Below are 17,500 nucleotides of genomic sequence, written 5' to 3'. Positions count from 1 at the left end.
TATAGGGGTTCAGAAATGTTTTTTTAGAGGTTCGGACAAAGGTACAATGTTGTCACTAGGGGTACAGGAATGTTCTTTAGAGGTACAACCAAGAAAGGTACACCAATGTACCAATACCAAAGGTACATTTCTGTACTCAACTAGGGTACTCCGGGGGTGACAAGCCATTTGTATCCGCCCAAATCCGCCCATTTATTTCTCTGTGTGCACGTACCTCAGCAGAGCGAAGCCCTTCTTCTTGTTCTTCTTCTCTGGCTCGTCCACCTCCTCAGGTTTCTCCTTCTTCTTCTCCTTGCTCTTCCCTTTGTTCTTGTCCTTCTTCTTGGCCTTGACCTTCTTCTTCTTGTCCTTCTTGTCCTTGACCTCCACCCCGTCCTCCCCCGGCGCTCCCTGGCGGGACGAGCTGCTGGCGGGGGTGTCCCTGCCCGAACTCTGGTCCGTGCCGTCGTCTGACCAAGATGAAAAGAGACACATTAACACTTAAGGTCCTTTCAACGGGCAGCGATGAACGCACACGTTGTCGCCTGGATCAACGACAGGTCTCCTCCAGGTCTGCTCAAGAGGGGCGCAACAACACAAATGTAAAAAAAAAAGCGAAACAGAATCCAGTGAGTCGCGGGCGTGTTCACTAAACAAGCACGCGCGTGACAATTTCACAGGACCGCGCCCACGTGAATACGCTTGTGATGGTGCCCTTCGACTTCTCTGCGCGTACAGAAAAAAACGCAGGTCTCATTGAAAATGAACTATAGGCGTGTTAAATCACTGCCCGTTTGAAAGGACATTTAGACTGTTAAACCATAGTTTCACGAGATAATTGATTGAGTCTTTCCCTCTAAACGTAGCCTTGGTGCCAGCCTTACTCATCTGAGAAAAGCCTGGTCACAATATAAGGCAGTTATATATGTTGGGACGGAACTTTTTTTTTTTTGACCAATCACAACACTTGTTTCATTCACAGAGAATGTAAACAGATTTGTAAAGCGTCAACATCATTTCCTACAGCGTATATTGTGCCCAGCGTGCGCTAAACACCACTTTCCCAAGTTTTGTTTTATAGATCCTGGAGGGCGCTTTTGAGAACTTGTGACACATCATACGATTTTCCGATTTCACATGTTTGGATCACGAGACCGGGAACAAAAAACAGTCCCCCCCGTGGGGGTGGGTGAGTCTTCAAAAGGTTAGTGAAAAACTCTAGCAGTCAAAAGAGGATAAAGATCAATTAATCCCGCAGTCAATGTGTTAAAAGAAAGGCAGTGACGGGAAACTTGCACCATTTGGCGTCCCTAAACCCAATGTGTAAAAATGGACAGGTACTAGTAATAACTCATCATCAACATCATCATAATCATACAACTATATTTGTATAGCACTTTTCAAAATAGTGGTACAAGCACTTAATGAAAATCACACTCGTGTGAAGTGAGGGACGCTCTTATAATAAACGAAAGGCCTTGAAAAGTATCCCCTACATTATCAGAATGTAACTATAGTAGCCAGCTGGCCCTGCAAGAGAAGACAACGGTGAAATGTTGAAATCAATTTTGAGATTCTGGATTGTAGCACAGTATACAATTAGCAGGACAGTAACACTGTTTATCTGAAGTGGCTTTAATACCATAAAGTGCAGGGTCAAAAGAGGTGAGATTTTTTTAATGTCACAATCGTGATTACCCTATGAATTCAGGTAGATAGTTGTGGACGCAAACACAAACGCGCGCACACACATGCACACAGCTTTATTCACAAGAGCGGAATTATTAACTTTCCGTTATTAAAGACTGGAAAAAAAATGTTAGATGAATAAGTTGTGACGCCTCAATACTTGTTAGACAGGGTGGAGGCATGGCCTGGAAATGACCATTATCACACGTGTGTGCGCACACACACACACAGAGATTGTATGACACGTGATGACAGCTTCATTCCTCCATTAGTCAACCAGCAGTGTTGCCATGTCTGCTTATTATAATTAGTTGGCCTTGTTTCTAAAGAAAAATAATGCATTAGCCTACTGTACCAATTTTATAATAATTTATAACCTGTTAATAAAAATGTATTTGACAAAAGTGTAGTTGATTATTTGGGCTTGTTTTTAAAGTGTAGTTGATTATGGAGAGTTGGTAACCAAGTGGACCCTTATTAGATCTTTAACTATCGAGTGTAAAAAGAAACCTTAAAGGTCCATTTTGTTTCATTTTACACTCTCAAGATATACATAATTGTTAAACATCTGCATTACTTAATTTACAATAAGTCTACACAATTAGAGAATGTTGTTATCTTGATCGTTTGCCTGTTATCTCTCCTTTTTTAAATAGGCTACTGTATTTATTTGGCATTATGTAGTATGAAAAAAGGGAAAATAACAGTGGCAGATAAATTAGGCCTATGTAAATGTTCCAGATGAGTACAAATAAAAGAGCTATATGAATGCAATAAAAAACAAACAAAAAAAACAGTTAAACCAACAGACAACAGGACAGTTTGCTCTCAAACTCTCCCAGCACAAATTGTGCCCTCTTGGCTCTTCTCTTAATTCCTCTGTTTCATTAGCCTGTTATTATTATTATTTGTCTGCAGACCCCCATCTGAAAATAATTTATGCCAGGGACAAGATTTGTGTTGTTAAATGCTTGTAGATCGGCTATTTTCTCTTATTGTCTCCACCAGGCCGAAGGCATGGGGAGAGAGTATGTTTTGCACTCCGTCCGTCCGTCCGTGTGTCCGTCCGTGTGTCCGTCCGTCCGTCCGTCCGTCCGTCCGTCCGTCCGTCTGTGAACAGCTAATCTCTGGCACCGTTGGCTTGATCGCAGCCATACTCTGCACACACACTCCCTGGATGCCAGAGCTGAACCTCTGCTCCAAAGTTTTGATATTGGCCTGTTATAGCGCCACCAGGAGGCCGCTTTGTGCAAAACAAATGTTTTGACAGTACACCTACAGATTTTGTCCAAACATTACGCAAATTGGTACACAGTCTCTCTAGAGCCATTCAACGAAATGGGTCTTTCAGATTTTTCAGACTCCATCCTGATTGGCTACGATTGGCTTCCAAAGTTCGCAGGAGTGCTCCGTTTCAAACAAAATGCTGCAAATCATGAACACATCGTGTGATTTCCGTGAAATTTTGCACCCACATTCCCACTAGGCCGAGGAAGAAATGCCACTTGAATATTTTCAACTCAGCCTCATGGTGGCGCTATAACCGATTTGTGTTTTTACCTATAACTGCACAGATCTGTGTAAAACCATGTATGCACACTCCCTAGAGGCCAAGGAAAAACCTTTGCCTGGAATTTTTCACATCTGCTCTTTATAGCGCCACCAGGAGGCCGACATATGTAAAACACATTTTCTAATATTACTCCTTCAGATTTTATCCAAATTTTACGCAAATCGGTACACATGCTCTCCATAGTCATGTGATCATGTGATTTGTTTGATTTCTCATAATTATCCATCCTGATTGGCTACAATTGGCTTCTAAAGTTTTCAGGAGTAGCCCGTTTTGTACAAATCGCCACAACTCCTCAACGCAGCGTCCGATTGCGGTGAAACTGTGTATGCCTATTCCCACTACTAGGCTGAGGAAGAAATGCCACTTGACAGTTTTCAAATCAGCCTCATGGTGGCGCTACAACAGGCCAAGTCGCGTCACACACACACACACACACACACACACACACACACACACACACACACACACACACACACACACACACACACACACACACACACACACACACACACACACACACACACACACACACACACACACACACACACACACACACACACACTACTCCTAAACATTTTTCCAAACATCACACACACTCCTATCCTCCTGGTGGATACCTGTGCCCAGAAGGGCACTTTTTCTAGTTTTGGGCTTGTTTTCATATACCGGGTTGCTTATTTCTCTCGCAGAAACTGGCAACCCCGCAACGATAGCCGTTAGCTACATTTAGCTAATATATTGATATCAATCCTGTAGCTAAAACAAGTACATTATCGCGCTATATTACATATCGATGCGATCTGCGTTATTATGACCTTAATTTTCATGGCAGGTACATTCCAAAGCAACTAATAATAACCACGTTATGGTGACATAATGTTACAATGTTTACATTAAATTCATTCGAGTCTTCTTCTTCTGCTATTGGAAATAGGAAGCCATTTCCGCATTTTCCATTGTTGTGATCACCAGTGCCCCCAGCTGGAACATTAGCATGAATTAGCTTTAGGCGGACCAAAATAAACACACTTTTTACAAAATATCATTGTTAATACTTCTTTCTCTGCTATTTCTGTTAGCCAGTTAGTAAAAGACTAGTATTATCTTCCAAAACGATTGTGTACAAAAAGGCGGATTTTAGCGGAATTTGCATACTTTAGCAGGGAAGCTGTATGTGTAGTTAGCATTGGTTAACCCAATGGTTATAACATTAGACATAGTGTTTAAGCATTTATTTCATATTTATATGTCGATATCAGCTCTGACATTTATTTCAGACCTGCTCTAACATGACATGAATAATAATATAGCTTCAGATTATTTTAGACAGAAAAAAAAGTTTTTCAGCTGTCCTCAACAGTTGCCACCCCCGCGATGGCAGTCTCTCATTCACAATGAGTCATATATGTCAAATACATGAGATAGGGTTTCTTATGCAGCCAGTGCACCATCTCAAGGCTTAAAGAGTCATCAGTCCAACACGACAAACAAACATACCGGTAACCCACTCCTACTTCAAAATGGAGACCTGTGTGTGTGTGTGTGTGTGCGCGCGCGTGCGTGCGTGCATGTGTGCGCATGTAGAGAGAGAATATATGTTTCAGAGAACTGTGCCATGTCAATTAACAACAGCTTTCAAAGTGCGAACTTGTTATAAAAACGGTGACAGACAGGATTGCTCTGTGTTTGTGTGCATATGAACATGATCAGTGTGTGTGTGTGTGTGTGTGTGTGTGCGTGCGGGTTGGCTGCATGTTGACATGTCCCATTACTTCTACCCTGTATGAGTCAAGTCACCTGACTCATTACCGTCGTGTTGACGGACACGAGTGAGCTGCGGATAATGTGAAATGTGCGCCTAAAATAGCCAATCTACCAGTTCACAACGCGCCTCGTAGACCGGCTATTTGTGGCGTGCTGCACCCCCGTTCATTGGAAGTATAAACCCTGACCCTCCAGGAAATAAATTATATAAAGAATGTGAATAACGAATAACAAATAAAAGCCCAGTTCTAGGAACCATGTTTATTCATTTGTGTCTGCCTTTGTATGGTATAGATTAGAGGCAGAGATTGAATTCAAGGGGATTTTTCGGCGGCTCGCTCCGGGAGAGCTGTATTTCTGTCAATTCCTTTCCCCTCTCTATTAGCGTTCATTCAAATTCGGGCTATAAACCAGGACTAATTTGCATAAGCCTGCGCTGGGAAAAAAAAGTGCTTACCACTCACAAGGCTCACAGGTGAAACATCTCTCCTTTGTCTAGGAGGCCCTCAGCCTTATTTTCGCTAGCACAGACATTACCTTTGTCTGTCTGTGCCCCCCGAGCAGCTTTGAAAAATCCCTCCCCGACATTCAACTGCGTAGATTCAGAGGCTCTTTTCTTGAAACCGAGGTTCCATTTCTGCAGCCCACATTAACCCATTTTGGGCGGGAACCCCTTTTGGTGTTAGCATTATGTTATGCTTTAGCTATTGAAAAATAGCAGATCTACAAGCTCATAGCACGCCACCGAGTGGCGCACTACGAGCTTGTAGGTCTGCTATTTTTGAAAAATTGAAGACATTTTTAGAATCTGATCTCAGGTCAAAATGGGTTAAGAAGCAGAAAATAACTCTTGTGTTGCAGGCAAAGACCTTTCTTCTTTGCAGATATGCATTTATAAAAGGCACGCGGTCGCGCACGCAAGCATATATCCATGCATGCCGAAACCCTACACTCTGTGCGCCCGTCTTACCGTCGTCATCTTCGGCCGGGCCGTCGTAGGACTTGTCGATGGCCGCCCGGAAGCTCTCGTTGCAGCCCCGCCCTCTGACCATATTAGGGCGCGGGCGGTGGAAGGGGAGGAGCTCGTTCTTGCGGCTGACCTCCGACATGGCCGTCTGGAGGCTCTCCAGGGAGCTGGACTTCTTCAGGCCCAGGGTGGGGCCCAGCTCAGCGGGAGGGGACGGAGCTGGGGGAGAGAGACATAGACAGATGGAGAGAGAGAGAGAGAGAGAGAGAGAGAGATAGAGAGAGAGAGAGAGAGAGAGAGAGAGAGAGAGATCATCAGTCTGGTTGGCAGCAGTGGTGTGAAGTAACCAAATACAAGTACTGTACTTAAGTACGATTTTCGTTTGTTTGGTTTTTTTTCAATTTCCATTACTTTTACTTCTAGTCTACTCCACATCATCTCGGATTCAAATATTGTACTTTTACTATTTGAAAGCTTTAGTTACTAGTTACTTTGTAGGTTTGGATGATTACAAAACCTACTTTAACACCCTGAGCAATGTCAATCAATCAATGTCAATCAATGTGTCGCGATGCGACACATTGATTGTAGCTTGTAGATCGGCTATTTTCAAACGATTTTTATACATTTTAAAACTTGAAACGGGACATTCCGCATAATGACTACTTCACTTTTGGTACTTTAAGTACATTTTGATGTCAATACTTTTGTACTTTTACTCAAGCACATTTTGAATTCCGGACTTTTACTTGTAATGCACTACTGTATATTTCAGTATTAATTATTTTACTTAAGAAAAAAAAAAGTGAGTACTGTATATACAGTACCACTGGTTGGCGGTGTAGCCACGGGGTGCTTTTCATCATGGCCGATTTGCCGTCGGGCCAAAGACTGAGTTTGAAAACAGGAGCCAGGGAGCTTAAAGTAAAAATGTGCTTTGTTATTTCTCCCCTAAATACACGCACTTGGCCAAATGTATCACTTACTGCCGTGGGCTATTATTCCAGCTAAGTATACACAAAGCTGTTTGTCCAAAAAGACATTAGGAACCATTTTGCATGGAACAAAAAGGGGGTCTGTCGACGTCATAGGATGTGGCCATGCAGTGTTGGCCCAGGCAGCTCAACATGTCTGGCCTGGTTTGGGCACTTTTAACAAATAAAATAAAATAAAATAAAAATCTGAAAAAAAATCAGAGTAATAAATAAGAAATCATGGTGATGAGTTAACAATGATAACTGACCCTTGTCTCTCTATGTCTCTTAAAAAAAGCAAGTAAGTAAATACGTAAGTAAGTATTAAGTATTAAGTCATGGCCACTCAAAATATGCTTTTTCCTCAATCATGTCATTTTGTAGCCTGTATAGTTTCCAACCTGATACGCTGTGTTCCGTAAATTTGTTTTGTTTTTGTGACAAAACAAATCCACAGAACCAACTAGTAAAATACTCAAGTTAAAGTTAAAGTACTACTATTCCTACTACAGTATTTGTCACATAATTTGCTGTTTGCGAGATTTGTTCTTCGCATTTGACCCACATCGCTCCCATGCTTAGGAATCATTTGTAGTTGAAGTGTTACTTCGTGTCTTCGTCCACGTGTAGCTCTGAGAGTGTACAAATGTACATTTTGTATACTCAGAGATAAACAGCAGGTAGCAAGGAGGCTGGCTGTTGAGTCAAGCAGGCCTGAAACTCTGCGGAGCGAAGCGCGAGCAATAGAGAAATTAAGTTTGGTTTGAACTGTGCTGCTGCTGAGCTTATGATGGATGTGAGGTCTGCTTCCTCTGCCACTCCTCTCCATCCATCACCACAAGCACACTGGGGACCATATTAGAAGCAGGGAGGCAGGCGGCGAGGAGGGGGGGATGGCGGGGGGGGACAGAGTGGCATTCCGACACACCCACTACGTGGCTTCTGCGTGTGGTTAGGGTCCAGTGGTGGAAAGTAAGTACATTTACTTAAGTACTGTACTTAAGTACAGTTTTGAGGTATTTGTACTTGAGTATTTCCAATATCAAAAACTTTTACTTCTACTCCACTACATCTCAGTACTTTTACTTTTACTCTCCACTACATTTATTATTTGACACCTTTAGTTACTAGTTACTTTGTATATTTGGATTTTGGATTATTATTACTAAACATACATTACCCACCTATAAATATTTTGACAAAAATTGCACAGGAATGACAATGACCGGTACCAGTAAATGAAATAAATAATGTACTATGGCCAAATTAGGCCGTATTTAATAATTTTATACTTTCAAAATAGTAGAAAAAGATGGAATCCCGCACACTGTCTTCACTTACAGCATTTTATTGAGCAACGTTTGGGTCGTTCAGACCTTCATCAGGCTCAATACAATGTTGGAAGTGAAGACAGTGTGCAGGATTAATTTTTTTTGGAATCAGTTATCCGACACACGTAGGTGTGCATAAGGACCTTTTTCTTCTGTACTTGGAAATAATAGCACATAGTTGTGAGTTTGTAGATGTAATTTTTGAAAATTGTATGGGCGGAGGCAGGGAAGTAGGATGCAAGCAGGGAAACAGGAAGGGAAGCACGTAGGTACCCAAAACAGCATAATGAGGAATGGAGGAGGGATGGATGGATGGATGGATGAATGGATGAGGGATGGAGGGATGGATGGATGAATGGATGAGGGATGGATGGATGGATGGATGGAGGAGGGATGGATGGAGGAGGGATGGATGGATGGATGAATGGATGAGGGATGGATGGAGGGATGGATGAATGGATGAGGGATGGATGGATGGATGGATGGAGGAGGGATGGATGGAGGAGGGATGGATGGATGGATGGATGATGCAGGTACTCAGTGGAGAGCAAGGTGATGCTGATGAGAGTGGAGGTTGTAGCTGAAATACAGGGCGTGTGCCATTCTGTAGCCGAGACATGCGCCATGCAACACTAAAGCACCGCAGTGGATGCAGGCAATACAAGGTGCTTGCGTGCGTGCGTGCGTGCGTGAGTAGGAGGTTCACCTTTAAATATGTGCATGCGTTTCTGTGTGTGAGCAAGCTTCTCTCTTTTGGTATTTGTGTGCGTGCGTGAATTTAACCTGTGTGTGTTTGTCTGTGTGCAAACAGGTGTATGCGTACATTGAGATGTCTGGTGTGGTGTGTGGTGACAGACAGTGAGAGAGGGGAGGGAAGGAGGGGGGGGGCGGGAGTGGAGGAATGAAAAATGAATAGAGAGAGATAAGCAAATACAAGTCCACTCCGGGAAATCATCTTGGGAGGGAGAGCGACGGGCGAGGGAGGCAGGAGCAGAGCGGTGAATGAAGTGAGAGGAGGGGGGTATGACAGAGAGAAATGGGGGGCAAAGGATACCGGGCTGGCTGCCAGTTTCCAAGCGGGACACGCCCACACACACCCACAGCCACACACGATTGGGATTCCATGCTTGCCGTGGCTTGTCGATACGATGCGTCTGTGATTCATGATAGTTGGACCTGCATCACTTTACCTAATGATTCACAGCGCACACACCAATGTGTGCGTGTGTGTGTGTGCGTGCGTGCGTGTATGTGTCACAGCAGACCAGATCAGAGGACTGATGTGACTTCCACATCCATTTAAATAGTCATTAAGCAAACACACACATACTCACCCCTGCAACCGTTCCCCACACACACACACACACACACACACACACACACACACACACACACACACACACACACACACACACACACACACACACACACACACACACACACACACACACACACACACACACACACACACACACACACACACACACACACACACACACACACACACACACACACACACACACACACACACCAGTAGCCCTTGGATAGTAATGGACACGGAATTTATGCACATGAATAATTTGAGTGTGCTGCTGAGCGACAGGAGATGGGCAGCAAATGACAGGTAAAGGGGTGTGTGGTGTGTGTGTGTGTGCGCGCACGTGCATGCGTGTGCGTTCATGTTTCTAGTTTTTTATTTGATTTGATTTATTTAGAAAAGCAATCATAATACAACATTATAATCAGCGATTCAAAGATTTCACAATAAAGTCCGAAGACTTATTTCCACTGAGGTCCTCTCACACTGAACGGAAAAATACTTTAAAATACATCACAATATATACACAACAGTACATATATGTACATTACATACACAACACGACCTCAGATTGGATGTCAATTTAACACTGGTTTCCAGGCTGTTCCACTGTGTGGCTACTATGTAAATGAATGAGCCTTTGCCCACATTACTTTTAAAAGCAGGAAGCACCACTTCTGCAATACTGGCTCTGGTGAAATGGTTGTGTACCTCATTTACCTGCCTGAAACATGTTCTTAAAACTGTTGGGACCTCTTTAATTGTATGGACCATGGTTAGTATAGCCATTGTAACCTTGGATTCTTCTGGGAGCTGAACTGGTTCCTTTCTCTCTGAACTGGTTCCTTCCTATATGGGTTCTGGGTCACATCCCTAGTATAACCCTGATCAGTCTATTTTGAGCTGACTGTAGCTTTGTTTTAAAATACTTAATCAAGCCCTCGGACCAAGATGTACATGCAAAATCAAAGTGGCACAGGATAAGGGAGTTGGCCACCACTAATTTCGTCTCCCTATCCAAGTATCTTGCTGTTCGAGCAAGAAACGTAGTCAGTCCGGAGACCTTGGTTAGCACCTTGCTGGCCATACTTCGGCCGTCTAAGTTACCCTCCAAAATACAACCCAGGTATTTCACTGATGATTTTGCCGCTATGTATTCCGAATTTTGTTTGATCTTGAAGTCTGTGCTTCTTCCTAATTAGATTGTTGAGCCAAACTGAATTGATTCAGTCTTCCCTGAGTCTATGTAAGCATGCACACCAGGACATGTACTGTACTGTATATTGCCTCCTTCGGGTGGAAACCTCATACGGTATGTCCAAAACGGATTCAAATTCAAAAGTATCAAAAAGAGCAGATCCAGAAACTCTGCTACCTTTAATCAAGTAGGGCGTTAATCTGTATATGAAAAAACACAAAAAGTTAAAATATGGAGATATTATGATTCTGCCCGACAGAGCAGCGACATATGTATTGTAAAGTATGCTGTGTGTGCATGCGTGTGTGCATGCGTGCGTGCGTGCGTGCGTGCGTGTGTGCGTGCGTGCGTTGTGCATGCTGTGCCCCACTTCAATGATGTGCTCATGACTTTTCAGTAACCAGAAGATTTCTATAAAGATGAGACCAAAAGGTCTTTCCACGGAAAAAGGCCAAAGTCAAGAGGCTCACGGTCGTTTCAAGCACACACACACACACTTGGGGCTGGCAGTTCTCAAAACTCCAAGATTATCGACTAAACGGTTCGTTTCACATTTTGAGGCGTTCATTCTTCGAGAAGAAAGCGGCATAATGTTGTTGGAATGGGTTCCACGGACTCGTGGTACGTATAAGTAAAGCGAATGACCTCGTAAGCGAATGGGACCTTTTCGTGCGTTAGCGGTCGTGCGCACGCAATGGACGTGAGCTCCCGAGTTGCACACGATGAGCCGCGTCCTCCCACTCCGTGTTACGAGTCAGCGTTACACGGTCAGATTAAGCCATTAAGACCCGAGAACAGATTCAACAAAATGTCTTCTAAATCCTGACAGCTTTCTGAAAAACGTTTCAGTGGGTGGCTGGGTGCTCAAACCTTTTCATGTCAAGGACCCCCAGAATTATCTGTATTTAGCCGTGGACCCACATCTGAAGACAATTTGTTCCAGGTACCCCCCAGAAGCAAATATTTGAGTTAAAAAACGTTGGCTGTGAAAGAATATATATATTCAAAGATTTGCACGCGTGTTCACGATTTTTCCAAAAATAGCAGATCTACAAGCTCGTAGCGCAGCATCGAGTGCCACACTATACGAGCTTGTAGATCTGCTATGTTTCAATAGCTAAAGTATAATATAATGGTTATTGTGGTTAAACGCTAAAGTGACAGACATGTGTTCCAGGTCTTCCTGGGTTAAGCCCACACTGCAGTGAGTACACACACACACACACACACACACACACACACACACACACACACACACACACACACACACACACACACACACACACACACACACACACACACACACACACACACACACACACACACACACACACACACACACACACACACACACACACACACACACACACAGGATGGGGTTATTTTCAGCAGAGAAATGTTGTGCTTTAGCTGCTTGAGTGTGCTGCATTTTTTATTCCAAACCTTCGGCATTCAGCTGGGTTCCGTCGATGTCTAATACGCCATTACTGGCTGCGCCAAAAGACTCAATTTCAACCTCTGGGAACTTGTGTTATAGGACTCACGAATGTACTTTGTTTATTGTACATTTTGTTCGACATACTTCCACACCAATCCCCAAAGAACGCTGTGAAATATTACTTTATCTATCAATTCCACATGACCCCTATAGGATCATCATACAGCAGGCCCACTTGCAATTGACTACATTTCAACAAACTGAACAAAGTTCAAGTGAGTGAGTGAAGCGCCCGATCTACGGAATGCTCGATCGACAGAAAGACGAGTGTAGAAAGAATGACTTGACCATAATTAGAGAGAAAGTTTTCATGGCCTAGCAGCGATTTGTCCGCTGTGTTCACTGTTGCAAACGACGTCGTTAAAAAACGATTCCACGGCCTCCCACTTGAAGTCAAAAGTCAGTGCATACGCTACGGTGTGTGTGCAACTCAGGCCCACTCCACACACCATGTGCCAAGTTCTATGAGAGGAGATGCCGGAGGCAGTGTTAAGACGGCAGATCTGACCACTTTCTATGCAATTATACATTTTCAAAACAAAGGCTCGGAGGAAAGTTATGCAAGTATCAGTGTTTTACGCTACTGGCAGGAGCGAGAGAGAGTGCATTTTCCGGCAGCTGCATCAGCCGCGGAGTCTCAACTGCTTTGTCTCAACCATTACTATATGGCTCTGGTCTCAGCAATCGCGGTAGATATTTTGACATTACGTTTTTTTGGAATGTTGCAACTACTGTTGGATCAGCCATAAACTACACAGGTTAACCCCGATGTTCTGGGCATCTTTGTAATGTTAGTGTTAGTAAAAAGCAGGTAAAAGAGTAACGTTTGAAATTGAGGCAGACTAACATCAGTCACTTTTCCATTCACTGTAGTAATTTCATTTATACGATAAGATAGGACATTTCTGTTTGGATGTATGGGCTGTCAAGGCCAGAAAGTAGTTTTGTGTAGGCGTTCCCAAATAACTTCCGGGTATGATGATGTCAGGCATATAACCGCTATTCTGGGGAAAATATTCTGCTAAAACAGCATATCTACAGGCTTACTTGTAGATTAGCTATTTTATAAGATATTTAGTGTATAGTGAAAATTGGAGGGGGGTTGGGTATACAGTAGAGCCCTAAATCCAGTCAACTAAGTAGTGGGTTTAAGTGGTTCGAGTGACATGCACACTGCCTTTGAAACACTGGCTAATAGCGTGTGGTCTCTAAGAAGGGTTCAACACGCAAATGTACATAAAGAAATAATCCACGGGCTTCCAGCTGCCAGAAACACATGAATCACGGCCGCCAAAGACACAACGTCGAAGACACATTGTAAATGTTTGAGGCATTATGTAATCACATTGAAAAGATAATCCGCTGCTGTTTTCATACTGTACTACCAAGCTGTGTGTACACAGTAAAGACTCCTCGTGTTACTTTAACTGAGGATTTTACCGTGTACATAAAATTGCCACCAGCATCTGAACGGATCAGATTCCATACTTGGCAGCTCCAAATGAGATGGCGTGAGTCTAAATAAGCACTTGGTGTACAGTGTGTCTTTAATACGTCATATTCAGTATAGAGAGTCGCAGTCCCGCCCCCTACCATGGACCAGGAAATGAATCCCAATGCATTTTTCCCATAGACATTTCTTAAAGTATTTATTTAAAGACGGTTACGCCGCGGACAAAGCCAACTCGAGTCGTGACAACTCATGACAACACAAACAATATTTTGGACCAAACTAATAATTACAAAGAAGAAAAACAACTAATTATTTGTTCGGCCCAAAAACTTGTGTTTGTTGTCATGATTTGTCACGACTCGAGTTGGCTTTGTCCGCGGCGTAAACGTCTTTAAATAAATACTTTCTGAAATGTCTATGAGGAAAATGAACGGAGAATCATTTCCTGGTCCAGGGTAGGGGGCGGCGCTCTATACAGTATAGATAATCCAGCTTCCATCGCTGAATAGGGACATGTGACTTGTATTTCACTGAATCAACGTCTTGGTCACGCACATTTACTGCAGAATCACGGTTGGCAGCTTGTACAGTGCATTGTACACTACTGCACTGTTCATTAAGGGCTATTTCACCCAACTGAACACTTGTTGTATGATAGGCCAGTGATTACCAACCTTCTTTGGTGTGACCCCCCCCTAGTTTGATATTCATTAGGCCACATATCGCCATTGTGTATTAAAATGGGTTTATGAGCATCACAAATGTGACATCCGGATTTGATTGGCAAAGCGGGTACCTTCCTGGCACCTCAATCTGTGTTGTAACATCCTCAGTGTTCATACAGTATACAGTAACTGATTCTCAGAGTTACACACCCGTGGAACTCCATTTCGGAATGTCGATTTGGTTCCTAACTATCAATCATTTAGCCTGGGGATCCCTGAGAACCCCATTAAGGACCCCTGGGGGTCCCCAGACCTACATGTTGAGAACCAGTGTGATTCACATGCACAGAGGTAAAGATGGACAGACGCAGAAACAGAGACCTCTCATTCCAAACCTGTATGTGTATGGCTGGGTGGTAGGATGGAAGGAACCCTATTCTATTGTAATACTTTAATGGTTTTAAGCTAGCTAGGTTATCAGGGAATGGAGTGAACACACACCCACACACACACACACATACAGTAGACGACGTGCACAGACATGACCCGCACTCGTGCCAAATGAAATGTGCACATACGTAGACTCAGACACACACGCATGCACATGCAGGGATATTTTGCTGCGAGTGGCAGGATTTGTGTCATAAATGTAATTACTGCTGTCCAAGCGTAAGATGATAGAATTAAGCTGCTTTTAGAGAGCGAGGGGCACAAACGGGAAGGAGGGAGGGAGATGTGGACGACGGGGGATGCGAGTCAGAGGAAATGAGATAGAAAGAAGGCCGGACATCTGACAGCAAAGAGAGAGAGGCTGAGACAGAGAAACAAAGAGGAAGAGAGTGAGTGAGAGTGAGAGTGAGAGAGTGAGAGAGCGAGAGAGCGAGAGAGAGCGAGAGCGAGAGAGAGATGATGTGTGAGGCGACACAGACAGAACGGGGGCCTCATGAGAGCGTGAATGTAGGAGAAGATAGAGAGGAGAGAACGCGAGACAATCCCAAGGCTCTCTTTTTTTGGCAGGCCCGCTTTCAAAGCAGGCTGTTTTCAAAGTCAAAGCGACGCCGGGGATTGGATTAGCGCTTGGCTGCCACAACAAAACCAGCAGTGGCGTAACAACAACAGTAACTTCTCCAAAATCACATTTCATTATGCGATTGTAATTTATGTCCACTCAAGCCCTATTTTATACTTTGTCGTGTGGCGGAAATAGACGTCCTGCTAGCTCACAACATGCCACGGTGGAACACGTATAGCAGATCTATTTTCGCTACATTAATGATCGTGTAGCAACCGAGAGCTATTCATACGGTGGTGAAGAGCACGATCTAACTTAATCAATAAAAAGTCATAAAAGTCGTCCTTGGCAGTTGGCAGTCAATGAGTTCAATATTTTGTGAAAATGTTTGCCTGTAATGACATGCCCAAAATTGGGAAGCCAGATTGGAAGTGGTTGTTGTGAATGTTGGGATCTCCATTTCTGCCGTTTTGCCTGGATTCAGGATCCATGTGCTATAGCACAGAACTTTGACATGAACAACTGCTCCTCTTGCTATGAGACTAATTAACATTGCTTTTTGTGTGTTGTGGAGAAATATAATATGAGTCATATAAGAACTACGGTCATGTTTAGATCCTACTGGCTACAGCATTTAGCAAATGTCCGACTCCTAGAACACTTCTCCGATATGACGCAACATACACGCCGGTCCCAGTAACACATAAAATCAGCATTCTTAAAAGTATGGCTTTTATGAAACCAGTTAATGTTTCCGAGCCCATTCACCCATAAGCGTCAGGCCTTATAAAAATCCATCATATGACATATAGCTTGGCTTACATGTACGTATGTGTGCATGCATGCGCACGTATGTCTGTGTGCACACAGTTTGTACTTGTCTGCCCTTGTTGTTTCGGAGTAGTTTCAGAAGCAATTGCATTGCGTGTGTGTGTGTGTGTGTGTGTGTGTGTGTGTGTGTGTGTGTGTGTGTGTGTGTGTGTGTGTGTGTGTAGCACTCCTACTAGATGAAATGAGAAGCTTTTCTGATCCCTCAGGGCTCCACTGTAAATGAATGCATGTCTGCTATAAAGCACAAAGAACGTGACATCATACTCGGTTCATATACGACAGACACCACTGTCCGCTGGGCCCTGTGTACGCACGCACGCAGATTCTAGGTTCTTGGTTGACCCCAATGACCTACGATACTAGATTACTGAGGCACTAGGTCACTGGTACCCAGAGGTTTGAGCACATACCACCTGTTTTAGCTGCACTTCACTGGCTGCCGTTCGCACGCACACGCACACACTATAGGCAGACAAGGGACGTGTGCGTCTACCCATACAGTACATCAATACGTTAGCTGCACTTAGCGTTTGTGTGTGCGTGTGCGTGCGTGTGCGTGTGTGTGTCTGATGTCTCTGCCTCCTTTGTGTCACACCGTGGCCTCTGACCCGGCCCCATCTCTCCCACTAAGCCAATAAAGGTGAGCCGTAATCTAAGAGATGGTTTTTGTACGGGCGATGGCTGTCCAGGCTGGTTAAAGGCTCCATTCATCTCCATGTGTCTGCAGCCACTGATCAGACAGATCCATCATGTGTGTGTCCTGATGGGATTTCACATGAGAGAAGCAGACGTTTGTTTCTGTGTCTAACTGTACGGACTAATCATGTTCAATAATCCATGATGGAATCATATTTGTTGTGTTCTGTGCCTGTATGCGTGCGTGCGTGCGTGCACATGCGTATGTGTGTGGGTGCGTGCACGTGCGTGCGCGTGCATGTTTGCATGTGCAGTTGTGCACATACTATTGTGTGTGTATCTAAGCCTCTCCCCGTATTCCTGTTTGTGTACACAGCAAATTCCCCAGTGTTAATGTAAAACTATGGAATTTATTGCGTAGGTGGCCTTCTGTGTGCGTGCGTGCGCACGCACGCACGCACACGTGTAGTCATAAATTACTGTCAAATTAATCAATGGCTGATGATGGATGCAGATTTGCTGCTCCTGGGCTGTGATCATATGTCACATGTGGTCTACCGCTATACCTATACAGTAGTACATGTATGGAATATGCATTAGTCCCCCAGG

General features: G+C 43.8%; 1 protein-coding gene across 1 annotated transcript in view; it reads right to left on the bottom strand.

Moving 5' to 3' along the window:
* The window catches only part of LOC306934899 (partitioning defective 3 homolog B-like), a 375,969-nt gene that overhangs the window by 166,676 nt on the left and 191,793 nt on the right, over positions 1–17,500 (bottom strand). Inside the window, exons 18-19 of the mRNA XM_079517709.1 lie at positions 5,979–6,194; positions 215–449 (exon numbers count right to left, since the gene is read on the bottom strand). Coding sequence (XP_079373835.1) covers positions 215–449; positions 5,979–6,194 — 451 coding nt within the window. The remainder of the gene's footprint in view (positions 1–214; positions 450–5,978; positions 6,195–17,500) is intronic.

Source organism: Electrona antarctica (assembly GCF_951216825.1).
Source record: "Electrona antarctica genome assembly, chromosome: 13".
NCBI lineage: Eukaryota > Metazoa > Chordata > Actinopteri > Myctophiformes > Myctophidae > Electrona > Electrona antarctica.
This window is presented reverse-complemented; position numbering and strand designations above follow the sequence as displayed.